General features: G+C 39.1%; 2 protein-coding genes across 7 annotated transcripts in view; both read right to left on the reverse strand.

The window, feature by feature from the left end:
* The window catches only part of mvb12a (multivesicular body subunit 12A), a 7,768-nt gene extending 2,825 nt beyond the window's left edge, over positions 1-4,943 (reverse strand). The window contains exons 1-5 of one of the 3 annotated variants that reach the window (XM_016481469.1): positions 4,829-4,943; positions 3,993-4,136; positions 3,810-3,893; positions 3,539-3,638; positions 3,300-3,429 (exon numbers count right to left, since the gene is read on the reverse strand). In XM_016481469.1, the coding sequence (XP_016336955.1) occupies positions 3,300-3,429; positions 3,539-3,638; positions 3,810-3,893; positions 3,993-4,088 (410 nt within the window). In that variant the 5' untranslated portion in view covers positions 4,089-4,136; positions 4,829-4,943. Of the gene's footprint in view, positions 1-3,299; positions 3,430-3,538; positions 3,639-3,809; positions 3,894-3,992; positions 4,143-4,828 lie in introns of all 3 variants that reach the window. The other 2 variants (XM_016481467.1, XM_016481468.1) reach the window with 2 other exon arrangements.
* A 1,355-nt stretch (positions 4,944-6,298) lies between these two features.
* The window catches only part of olfm2b (olfactomedin 2b), a 12,825-nt gene continuing 5,472 nt past the window's right edge, over positions 6,299-13,651 (reverse strand). For all 4 annotated transcript variants that reach the window (XM_016481473.1, XM_016481470.1, XM_016481471.1 and 1 more), the window contains 4 exons: positions 11,741-11,960; positions 10,465-10,571; positions 9,394-9,508; positions 6,299-7,040 (listed from right to left, as the gene is read on the reverse strand). In XM_016481473.1, coding sequence (XP_016336959.1) covers positions 6,469-7,040; positions 9,394-9,508; positions 10,465-10,571; positions 11,741-11,960 — 1,014 coding nt within the window. In that variant the 3' untranslated portion in view covers positions 6,299-6,468. The remainder of the gene's footprint in view (positions 7,041-9,393; positions 9,509-10,464; positions 10,572-11,740; positions 11,961-13,651) is intronic.

Here is a 13,651-nt window from a genome sequence, read left to right on the forward strand (position 1 = left end):
TGATTCCAGAACCAGTGTACAGAGCGTATGATTCCAGAACCAGTGTACAGAGCGTATGATTCCAGAACCAGTGTACAGAGCGTATGATTCCAGAACCAGTGTACAGAGCGTATGATTCCAGAACCAGTGTACAGAGCGTATGATTCCAGAACCAGTGTACAGAGCATCTGATTCCAGAACCAATGTACAGAGTGTCTAATGCTAGAACCAGTGTACAGTGTCTGATTCCAGAACCAATGTACAGAGTGTCTTATTCCAGAACCAATGTACAGAGTGTCTTATTCCAGAACCAGTACAGTGTGTCTAATTCCAGAACCAGTGAACAGAGTGTCTTATTCCAGAACCAATGTACAAAGTGTCTTATTCCAGAACCAGTACAGTGTGTCTAATTCCAGAACCAGTGTACAGTGTCTGATTCCAGAACCAATGTAGAGTGTCTTATTCCAGAACCAGTACAGTGTGTCTAATTCCAGAACCAGTGAACAGAGTGTCTGATTCCAGAACCTGGGTACAGCGTCTGATTCCAGAACCTATGTACAGAGCTGATTCTAGAGCCAGAGTATAGAGCATCTGATTCCAGAACCAGTGTACAGAGCATCTGATTCCAGAACCAATGTACAGAGCATCTGATTCTAGAGCCAGAGTACAAAGCGTCTGGTTCTAGAACCAGAGGACAGTGCATTTGATTGAAGAACCAGCGTACAGAGCATTAGATTGGAGAACCATACAAATAGAGCGTCTGACTTAAAAATCTGAGTACAAAGCATATGATTGAAAAACTGTCGAATGGAGTGTCTTATTCCAGAACCAGAATACAATGCGTCTGATTCTATAACCACTAAACAGAGCATCTGGCTCATGAAGTCCAGAGTGCCTGGTTCCAGAACCAGCGTACAGAGTGTCAGATAGGAGAACTGTTGAACAGACATGTATAGTGCCTGATATGAGAACCGTGGAATAGAGCAGTGGCTCCCAAAGTGGGTGCCGCGACACATTGGGGTGCCGGGACAACTGGCTAGGGGTGCCGCAGAATCTTAGCTTTTTTCCCCATTTAAATAACCTAAAATACTATTGTACCATATAACCTTTTACAGCATATATTTTAAAAATAGGCTATATCAAAACACTAACATATGAGTATGTTCAAACTAAAAAAAAATAGTGAAAAATAAAACGGAAAAAAACACTGATATATTTCATACTTATTTAAAGTTGAAATATGTATTTACCGCCAATTGGACTGTTCTCAGGAGAGAATCGCCCCGTCCGCTCCGCCCTTTGTAATGGTGCGCGCTCAATTTTATATTTCACGCAGTGATTGACAAGACACGAAATTCGTGTTGCTGCTAATAGAAGGTGTTGACCGTTTTACGGGTGTGAAGCCACAACACCGGTTATGTCACTTGCCCACCGTCGTTTTGAGTTTTTATAGTAATAAAAATTCTTTAGTTTACTAAAATTAAAACTGAACGCGGCTGCTGAATGACAGTCGCATCACAGATCAGATTTCATTTATCATGTGAGGAGAAGCTGACAAAGAAGAGTGAAGTGAGACAGACAAGACGATGGCAGAAGAGTTTCAAAACGACTTGCAAAAGCGCCCGTTTAAAAAAAATATTTTGGATATTGAAAAGCCTGTTGACTTCTGCCATTTATCTAAGGTGATATTTGAAGTTTTTTTAAACATTTGTTTCTTATTTATTTGGTTCCACAGTGTTTGCTGATTTAAATGTATTTAAACTGTATATATATATTTTCATATATATATATATATGAAAAGTAAAAAATTATATATATCAAGTATGCCGTGTCTCCAATCTTTCTTATTCGTTTTGCTAATAAACGTAGCGTTTCTTATTTATTTGGTTCCACAGTGTTTACTGATCTTCAGTTTTGAATAAGCTACCTAAACTTTGTGTAAGTTATTTGTTATTTTATATTAAGCATAATATGTTCTACGTTGTATTTTGTTGTTGCTTGAATTGAATTGCCGAATTGCTGCTAATTTGAAAGTGAAAGTAAAATGTGCACGGCGCATTTAAGCTATTTAAAAGCGAAGGAAAGTAAGGAAAAGAGGGAAAACTCAAACAAACTAAAAACAAACAACTGCCTGATGTGGAATTGGCGCTAATTTGAAAATGAAAGTAAAATGCGCAGGGCGCTTTTACAAGCTATTTAAAATAGAAGGAAAGCGAGGAAAAGAGGCAAAACTACCCCCCTCTCTTCCTCACTGTCACAACCCTAAATTTTACCCATCTATCTCAGAATGCGCCGTCAATGTGCTGTTGCCGTTTTTTTAAGTTATAAGGTTTGAACAAATCAAATGAGAAACTAAAGAAAAAATTTAATTTGAGTTGTTTATTATTATTTAAAGAGTTAAGTATCAATCTTTAAATGCGTTTTGTTCCAATGATTCCCACATACAGTAAATGGTTCAAATCAGTCTGTTGACGTGTGTCATCCAGTTGTAAAAGACAGATGTTATTTGTTATTTTATATTAAGCATAATATGTTCTACGTTGTATTTTGTTGTTGCTTGAATTGAATTGCCGAATTGCTGCTAATTTGAAAGTGAAAGTAAAATGTGCACGGCGCATTTAAGCTATTTAAAAGCGAAGGAAAGTAAGGAAAAGAGGGAAAACTCAAACAAACTAAAAACAAACAACTGCCTGATGTGGAATTGGCGCTAATTTGAAAATGAAAGTAAAATGCGCAGGGCGCTTTTACAAGCTATTTAAAACATAAGGAAAGCAAGGAAAAGAGGGAAAACTACCCCCCCTCTTTTCCTCACCGTCACAACCCTAAATTATAGCTTACCCATCTATCTCAGAATGTGCCGTCAATGTGCTGTTGCCGTTTTATAAGTTATAAGGTCAGGTTTGAACAAATCAAATGAGAAACTAAAGAAAAAATGTTATTTGAGTTATTTATTATTATTTAAAGAATTAAGTATCAATCTTTAAATGTGTTTTGTTCCAATGATTCCCACATACAGTAAATGGTTCAAATCAGTCTGTTGACGTGTGTCATCCAGTTGTAAAAGACAGATATTATCTGATTATCAGATATTATGTCTGTTGTGATGCATTCATAATAAATTCATGCAGCGGTTTATGCTTCATTTGTTGTTTGCTCATCTGGATTTAATTTCATATGTATGTACACATGTGCGTTTAGTTTAATTGGGTTGGGATGCCCTGGAAAAAAAAACACTACAAAGGGGTGCCATGCTTTCAAAAAGTTTGGGAACCACTGGAATAGAGCATGTGATTCTAGAGCAGGCATGTGGCGTCTCTCACCCCAGGCAGGTGTACTGCTGCACCATGGTCTTATTCTTGACTGTCAGTTTGAGATCTAGAACAGCCGTCGCAACGCTGCCCACAGGAACGATCCGCACACAGATGCGCTTCTTCTTCCCGACAGACGCCTCTGTACAAACACACGCACAGTGATTACACTTCCACAGCGCATCAGGAGAGACAGACAAGCAGATCTGTGGAGGCTCTAAAGGCCCACATCTCTCAATGAACCATCTTACTGGGCTCCAGGAACTCTGGGATGTAGCAGTAACCGTGAGGAATCGTCTCTTTATCCGTAATCACCTGCACATCTGCCACAACCATCCCACCGGACAGATCCTACAGACAGGAATGAGTCTGATGAGCACGAGAGTATATGGAGACATCACATGTGTGGTGAGATGGAAGTTAAAACAACAGTATGTCAGTGTTTATGTGAGTCATTCGTGCTTTTGTGTTTCACTGAAGAAAGAATGTCATACAGGTTTGGAACCCTTTAATGCATCTTACCTTACTGTAACTCAGGTAGTATCCTGACTTGATTGCAAACCCTCGGATGAAGTTAGCGGAGGCTCCATCTTCAGTCTGAGTGATCTAAACACACACACACACACACACAGAGTTATTGACATGGTCTGAACTCCAGAGGCAGGTGAGCATGTGACCGCAGGTGTGTGTGGTTGTATTGTTCACCAGGATGAATTGACCGGGGCAGCTGGAGGCGTTTGATGCCCAGGCCACTGCAGTGATGGGCCTGCTGAAGGCGCTATACGACTCGAACACAGACATCTACAGACAGACAGATCACGAGGATCAGTACTGATGACACACTGCTCACTGTCACAGGAACATCAGCACATATAACATGATTAGACAGACATGCACAGACTGATATACACAGTTAGATGTGACCCTGGAGCACAAAACCAGTCATAGGTAGCACAGGTATATTTACAGCAATAGCCAACAATACATTTTATGGGGCAAAAATCATTAGGATATTAAGTAAAGATCATGTTCCTTGAAGATATTTTGTACATTTTCTACCGTAAATATATAAAAACTTAATGTTTGATTAGTAATATGCATTGCTAAGAACTTCATTTGAACAACTTTAAAGATGATTTTCTCAATATTTCGATTTTTTTGCTCCCTCAGATTCCAGATTTTCAAATAGTTGTATCTCAGCCAAATACTGTCCTATCCTAACAAACCATACATCAATGGAAAGCTTATTTATTCAACTTTCAGATGATGCATAAATCTCAATTTCGAGAAAAATGACACTTATGACTGGTTTTGTGGTCCAGGGTCACATTAGATAGATAGATAGATAGATGGATAGTTCTATCTCTCAGTTAATCACACTGTTAATAGTCATTAAATGATGTGTTTATCAGCTGTTATCATCTCGACGCAGCAGTTATTAGTTTCAAACACACGCTGTAATCAGCATTAACATCAGCATTTACACTTCAACTGATTATAAACAGCTTTAATGAACGCGTGAGGCTGAATTCAGTACTTACAGGCTGTTGTTATGAATTTTTTTCTCGTTTCCAAACACGAAACTGACCTGAACTCACTGCCGCAGTCAGAGAACAGGAAGCAGCGGTAGACTACAACTCCCGTCATGCACCGCGGCGACGTCACAGCGGACCGCGCATGCTCAGTGCGATTTACTGTTCAAAACCAGGAGCCGGTTGCATAAAAGGTTTAGACTAGTCGTATAAGTTAGTCATCTAATTTTTTTTCTTTAAGAGTGGTCATAATTTTTACAATTCAGTTACATAGAAACGTTTGGTCTAAGTTGAATCCAACTGTCTTACCATAGAGGCTAAGTTAATGCAACTGGCCCCAAAGAAGACAATTCAGGCATTAAAATAAGCTGAAACAAGTAAAAATCAAGATGTTTTTTATTTTAATTCAACCTCAATGCAACTTTTTTTTCTTTTAAGATGATAAAAGTGTGATATCTAGACTCGGGAAAGTCATGTAAATTAATAAAATCCGTTAAATTCATGGGTATTTTAACATGTTTTATGAATCATGCCAAGTAATAAAATATTTTATCTTAATTGTGAATTATTTTTTTTTATAGTTCTCAAAAAAAGATAAGTAAATATTGTTGTGGACAACAAATAAGGTTGAAAACTGATCTAAATGAATAATGTGCATAAAAAAGCAGGACTGGACGGAGAGTTTCTCTCATCACTGCGGCCTATAAACACAACAAGCAATTACAACATAATAATAAAAAAATAATAGAAAATAGAAAATAGAAAATTAACATCTAATTCAAAATATTACAAAAAACTACAAAAGTACCTCAATCATAACAAAATAACACTGAACAGCAAACAAATGTATAAATGAAAGGTAAAATGAATTATAATTAATATAATAATGAGATGATATTTAATATTTCTTAATCTGCTGGTTTCATATTGCTGTATTTTTGCTTTACATTTTGCCTATTTATTAAAATATATTTAGGCAAAATGATAATAATAATTCCCAAAGTTTCTGTACAAATACTATACACAAAACAGCTGACACATTTATTTATTTATTTTTGTGATATTTTATGTACATATAGAAGTGCAGTTCACTACAGTTGCTTGTTTTTCACAAATGATCTCTCAGAAACTGAAGATGCAAATGTGACCCTGGAGCACGAAACCAGTCATAAGGGTCAATTTTAGGAAAATACATAATCTGAAAGCTGAATAAATAATCTTTCCGTTGATGTATAGGACAATATTTGGCCGAGATGCAACTATTTGAAAATCTGGAATCTGAGGGTGCAAAAAAATCTAAATATTGAGAAAATCATCTTTAAAGTTGTTCAAATGAAGTTCTTAGCAATGCATATTACTAATCAAACATTAAGTTTTGATATATTTACGGTAGGAAATTTACTAAATATCTTCATGGAACATGATCTTTACTTAATATCCTAATGATTTTTGGCATAAAAGAAAAATTGATAATTTTGATTGTCTGTCGCTACAAATATATCCGTGCTACTCATGACTGGTTTTGTGAAATATATGCATATTTCCATATTTTGAGTTCTTTCTTTCTAGCAAATAAGAGGCAAGGGGAGTAGAAGTTGGCATGCGTGGCTCATGCAGGTTCAGGGTGTTTGGGGAACACGTCTCTGGAGTCAGTCGGTGCTGTTTGCGTGGCGTGTCCGGATGAAGTGCAGCAGCGTGATGTCGTACAGCACCTGGTGTCCGTTGTTCCAGGTGTACAGCGCTCTGATGCGCGGGTTGTAGTCCAGCATGGAGATGTGTGAGTACTGGTTGTGGAAGGCGATGTCGGTGTACTCGTACGAGGCCGAGGCCGTGTGGAAGGTGAAGTGCACTTTAGCTCCGGCCAGGTGTGAGTTGGTGACGTAGAGCGAGCCGCAGATGAGGAAGGCCTCGCCGGCGCTGCGCTTGGAGAAGCCCGTGTCCCAGGAGTGCAGCACCTCCAGCGTGTCGGGATGCAGGCGGCTCAGCAGCATGTTCCCGCCGCGGCCGATGCTGGAGTACACGGCCCACAGCCCCGTCTCGTCGGCCATGAGGTCGATGTCGGACGAGCCGCCCCAGGAGTACGGGAAGGTGTTGTTGAACCCGGCCTGAGCGAGCGGACGCTGCTGCAGAACGCCACCCGACGCCAGATCGTAGCGCACCAGCACGTTACTGTGGTGTTTGTTATAGTACAGAGAGCTGTTATACACCACGTGACCCGTACCTGAGAGACACAAGCACACACACACACACACACACACACACACACACGTCACAAAGCACGGAAAATCACTTCTGACAGGTGTAAAGATATAAAAAACATACGTGCAACATTTTATCTCGCAATTCTGATTTTCCCCCCTGAATTCTGAGTTTCAGCCTCACTGACTTTTTTTTCCGTAATTCTGAGCTTACATGATGTAGTTGTAATATTATGCATAATTCTGATTTCATGCTGCAATTCTGATTTTTTTTCTCATAATTCTGAGTTTATATCTCAGAATTCTGACTTTTTCGTACTTCTGAGTTTTTCAATTTTTTATTTAAATCTCGCAATTCTAACTTTTTTCGTTAATTGGAGTCTATACCTTTGATTTTTTTCTTTTTTCGGAATTTTGGGTTTACATCATGCAGTTGTAATATTTTTCGTAATTCTGAGTTTACATCTCACAATTCTGACTTTATTCTTGTAATTCTGAGTTTACGTAACAATTCTGACTTTTTCTTGTAGTTCTGAGTTGAAATCTCGCAATTCTGACTTTATTCTTGTAATTCTGAGTTGACATCTCGCAATTCTGACTTTTTTCTTGTAATTCTGAGTTTACGTAACACAATTCTGACTTTTTCTTGTAGTTCTGGGTTTACATCTCAGAATTCTGACTTTATTCTTGTAATACTGAGTTTACGTTACACAATTCTAACTTTTTCTTGTAGTTCTGAGTTTAAATTTTGCAATTCTGACTTTATTCTTGTAATTCTGAGTTTACATCTCGCAATTCTGACTTTTTTCTTGCAATTCTGAGTTTACGTAACACAATTCTGACTTTTTCTTGGAGTTCTGAGTTTACATCTCAGAATTCTGACTTTATTCTTGTAATTCTGAATTTACATATCACAATTCTGACTTTCCATAATTCTGAGTTTACATCTCAGAATTCTGACTTTATTCTTGTAATACTGAGTTTACGTTACACAATTCTAACTTTTTCTTGTAGTTCTGAGTTTAAATTTTGCAATTCTGACTTTATTCTTGTAATTCTGAGTTTACATATCACAATTCTGACTTTTCATAATTCTGAGTTTAAATCTCGCAATTCTGACTTTATTCTTGTAATTCTGAGTTTACGTAACAATTCTGACTTTTTCTTGTAGTTCTGAGTTGAAATCTCGCAATTCTGACTTTATTCTTGTAATTCTGAGTTTACGTAACAATTCTGACTTTTTCTTGTAGTTCTGAGTTGAAATCTCGCAATTCTGACTTTATTCTTGTAATTCTGAGTTGACATCTCGCAATTCTGACTTTTTTCTTGTAATTCTGAGTTTACGTAACACAATTCTGACTTTTTCTTGTAGTTCTGGGTTTACATCTCAGAATTCTGACTTTATTCTTGTAATACTGAGTTTACGTTACACAATTCTAACTTTTTCTTGTAGTTCTGAGTTTAAATTTTGCAATTCTGACTTTATTCTTGTAATTCTGAGTTTACATCTCGCAATTCTGACTTTTTTCTTGCAATTCTGAGTTTACGTAACACAATTCTGACTTTTTCTTGGAGTTCTGAGTTTACATCTCAGAATTCTGACTTTATTCTTGTAATTCTGAATTTACATATCACAATTCTGACTTTCCATAATTCTGAGTTTACATCTCAGAATTCTGACTTTATTCTTGTAATACTGAGTTTACGTTACACAATTCGGACTTTTTCTTGTAGTTCTGAGTTTAAATCTTGCAATTCTGACTTTATTCTTGTAATTCTGAGTTTACATCTCGCAATTCTGACTTTTTTCTTGTAATTCTGAGTTTACGTAACACAATTCTGACTTTTTCTTGGAGTTCTGAGTTTACATCTCAGAATTCTGACTTTATTCTTGTAATTCTGAGTTTACATATCACAATTCTGACTTTTCATAATTCTGAGTTTAAATCTCGCAATTCTGACTTTATTCTTGTAATTCTGAGTTTACGTAACACAATTCTGACTTTTTCTTGTAGTTCTGAGTGTAAATCTCGCAATTCTGACCTTATTCTTGTAATTCTGAGTTTACATCTCACAATTCTGACTTTTTATTCATAATTCTTGTAATTCAGTTTTTTTGTATTTCTGAGTTTACGTGTTGTAGTTTACATGAAAAAAAGTTCAGAATTATGATAAGTCACATTGACCTTTTTAATATTTTTTTTTTCGTAGCGGAAACAAAGTCCCATAAGAAGCAGACAGGAGTTCTTTGGGTTTGAAATGGTGAATCAGTAGTTGTAGTGTTGGAGATGAAGACAGTCAGTGTTTGTTGTTAGTGGATCACGTGATTCTCTGAGTGAACATCACTGAAGGTGTTTGATAGAGTCGCATTTACACCTGCCCACGGGTGAGGAAGATGATGGACGATGAAGTTCTGTCCAGTTGCAAAGTCACCGAGAGACTGATACTCCACCAGACGCCTGCCTTTAAAATAACCATCCATCACCCACACCTACGCACACGCACACGCACACACACACACACACACACACACACACACACACACACATCAGGATTATTATCATTAACTAAAACTAATACGATTAAACTAAAATGAATTCTTGTTGCTTGAAATAAATTTTAACTGAAATAAAAATTATGAACCAAGTTAGCAAGGCAACATTTCTCATTATAATTTAGTTTATGTACTTAAACAACTAAAACAAATAAACTAAAACTTAAAAACTATATATAGACATATTTTTAAAAAGAATAATATGCCACTATAATTTATGTTTATTATATACTTATATTTTTCATTGCTGTTCTTTTTTAAATTCTAAATTCAAAGGATTTGTTGTGGAGTGGCAAGAACTAAAATACATGTTTATAATGTTCATAATTGTTTTGTTTACCGATATTTTACATTATGTCTGAATGTAATAAAATGTGACTTATACAACGGTGTGACTTTCTTTCTCTTATTTTACAGAAAATACCATATAAGCATCACAGCAGTGGTTCTCAACCAGGGAAACTTCAAAATCAGCAAGAGAACTTAAAATGACTTCAGCTAAAACAAGTAAATATCAAGTTCTGTCTTTTGTCTTTGAAGAACCAAGATTCTTGTCATCTTGGAAAACCAGGATATATGAGGAAGCCTAAAAAAACTTTAAAAAACCCTGTAATTTCTAGACCTGAAAATTGATGGAAATTAATCAAATCTGTAAACTCCATTGGAATTTTTATAATGATTATACATTTTATTAGTATGCCAACCTCTGTTTATCAGATAGAAATGGTAAGTAAAAATACTTCTAAAAATCCTTACAGTAAATCATGTATAACTGGGAACATCATGGGTTCTTCAAATATTGATGTGATGGGCCTTGGAGTCTAAAAGGTCAAGAAGAGCAGCTGTGTGTGTGTGTGTGTGTGTGTGTGTGTGGGATGAGAGCTCCTGCATACGCGGTTGTCTGTGCTGTCGATCAGACTGTCCATCATCCATGATCCGAAGCGCGAGCCTGAGGATCTGATGGTGAGTGGAGCGCTGATGCCCGTCAGCAGGCCACAACCTGACAACACAAAGAGCAGCATCAGTGCAGTCGAGTGAGTGATAACGCTGCGATGATGACGATGCTGCGATGATGATGGTGGTAATAATGATGATGGCGATGATGCTGCTGGTGATGATGCTGATGATGAGGCTGATGATGATGATGCTGATGATGACGCTGATGATGAGGATGATGCTGATGATGATGCTGCTGCTGATAATGATGCTGATGGTGGTAATAATGATGCTGTTGATAATGCTGATGATGATGCTGATGATGATGAGGCTAATGCTGATGATGCTGCTGATGCTGATGCTGATGATGCTGCTGCTGCTGCTGCTGCTGCTGCTGCTGCTGATGATGATGAGGCTGCTGCTGCTGATGCTGCTACTGCTGATGCTGCTGCTGATGCTGCTGCTGTGCTGATGCTGCTGATGATGATGCTGCTGCTGCTGATACTGCTGCTGCTGATGATGCTGTTGATGCTGCTGCTGCTGCTGCTGATGATGATGGTGGTAATAATGATGCGGTTGATAATGCTGATGATGATGCTGATGATGATGAGGCTAATGCTGATGATGCTGATGATGCTGCTGCTGCTACTGATGATGATGCTGATGCTGATGATGCTGCTGATGCTGCTGATGCTGCTGATGATAATGCTAATGCTGCTGATGATGATGCTGCTGCTGTGGATGCTGCTGCTGCTGCTGCTGCTGCTGATGATGATGATGATGGTGCTGATGATGCTGCTGATGATGCTGCTGCTGATGATGATGATGATGCTGCTGATGAGGCTGCTGCTGCTGCTGCTGATGATGCTGTAATGAGTCGGTACCCAGCTGACTGGAGCAGGAGTGCAGGTGCCGCTGCAGGATAAACTCGCGCTGCTGCAACTGCTGATAATGATGGAGAGTGAAGCGCTCCTGCAGGATGGACAGAGAGTCGTTCAGCCTCTGCATCTCCTCCTTCAGAGCCTCCAGATGCCCCACATCGGCCCGCAGACGCCCCACCAGCGCCCGCAGGGGGCGACACTGAGACACCCTCCCGCGCAGCTCCTGCAGACACACAAGCATGATGATGATGGTGCTGATGATGCTGCTGATGATGCTGCTGCTGCTGATGATGATGATGCTGCTGATGAGGCTGCTGCTGCTGCTGCTGATGATGCTGTAATGAGTCGGTACCCAGCTGACTGGAGCAGGAGTGCAGGTGCCGCTGCAGGATAAACTCGCGCTGCTGCAACTGCTGATAATGATGGAGAGTGAAGCGCTCCTGCAGGATGGACAGAGAGTCGTTCAGCCTCTGCATCTCCTCCTTCAGAGCCTCCAGATGCCCCACATCGGCCCGCAGACGCCCCACCAGCGCCCGCAGGGGGCGACACTGAGACACCCTCCCGCGCAGCTCCTGCAGACACACAAGCACTGACCACATGCCATGTATATACTGTAAACATTTAAAGAGGTCATGACATGAGAAACCAAATTTTCCTTGATCTTTTGACACAGAAAAGGTCTTTGTACCATTCAAACATTCTGCAAGTTTCATAACTGAAACATCCACCTATAAACAAATCATTTATTTAATCAAGCTCCAAAAATGGCTCGTTTGGATCTGAGGTGCAAGGTGATGTCACCCGGGCACAGTCGTTTGCATAAACACCACCCCCAGAGCAAGACATCGACGAATAGACTTCTTCTCACCATAGGCCCCGCCAACTGGCGTTCAATCGCTTAACGGCTGAAGCTTGATCACGCTGAATGCGAGTGTTGCGTCACATCGAAAGTAAATAGAAATTACAATCACTACCGCTATCTTGTCTACACTGGATACAGTATACAGATGCGCGTTCACTTTCTGACACAGTCCAGCGCTCGAGTCTGTCATCAGGACAAACGCAGTGAAAGAACGTTCGCTTTGACGCGTTTGGATAAAAAAGCTAATTCGTGTCTTTGTACAGATATCAGAAGGATCCCAGCGTAAGGAACAAGTGGATAGTTTATTTTTAATGGCATCCAGGATTGTATCAGAGGATTGTTTGGAGGATTTTGTTTGTAAATGAGGCACAGTGTCATGGAGAGTCACAAAGAAACATTTGTTGAAAGATGAAGTGGTACTAGATCTGACCGCAGCTGCATCACAAACCGTAAGGAAATTATTTCATAATGCTTTGTCTGGAAATTACCATTTTATTTTGATCATGTTGTCAAAACACTCACAATAGCAAGGGGGCGTTGATACTGTGTCCTAGGCAATGATGTTAGCCAATCATAACAGTGGCCGATTACTGACAAGCCTTAAAGGACCCGCCCCTTAAAAACAGCCTGTTTCTGAGAGGGCCAGAATAAGGGTTGAAAATAATAATTTTCCACATATTTATTTGTTTTTTTTGTGTTTAAAAACCTTTATTAACATTATAAGTAAACCTCAAGGAAAATATTAAAATCATAATAAAAAAATCCATGTCATGACCCCTTTAAGTGAAACTAATAATCTGAATATAAAAATAAATTTCAAAAGTGTGAATTGTAGTCCTTAATCAAAACTTTTCAAGTCAAGTTCTAAAATATGTTATTGGCTAGAAACCGCCATTAAAAAAAAAAGAATCCCAGCCTCTGGGTGAGTGTGTGTGTATAGTGCGAGTGTGTGAGTGTGTGTGTGAGTGTGTATAGTGCGAGTATGTGAGTGTGTGTGTGTATAATGCGAGAGTGTGTGTGTGAGTGTGTGTGTGTGTGTGTGTGAGTGTGTATAGAGCGAGTACGTGAGTGTGTGTGTGTGTGTGTGTGTGTGTGTGTGAGTGTGTGTGTGTGTGTGTGTGTGAGAGTGTGTATAGAGCGAGTATGTGAGTGTGTGTGTGTGTGTGTGTGTGTGTGTGTGTGTGTGTGTGTGAGTGAGTGAGTGAGTGAGTGAGTGTGTGTGTGTGAGTGAGTGAATGTGAGTGAGCGAGTGTGTGCGTGTGTGCGTGAGCGAGAGTGTGTGAGTGTGTGTGTGTGTGTGTGTGAGATTGTGTGTATGAGTTTGTGTGTATGAGTGTGTGTGTGTTAGTGAAAGTGATTGTATGTGTGTGTGTGTGTGTGTGTGAGTGAGTGAGTGAGTGA

The sequence above is a fragment of the Sinocyclocheilus anshuiensis genome, unplaced genomic scaffold, assembly GCF_001515605.1.
Source record: "Sinocyclocheilus anshuiensis isolate Anshui unplaced genomic scaffold, SAMN03320099.WGS_v1.1 scaffold565, whole genome shotgun sequence".
Lineage (NCBI taxonomy): Eukaryota > Metazoa > Chordata > Actinopteri > Cypriniformes > Cyprinidae > Sinocyclocheilus > Sinocyclocheilus anshuiensis.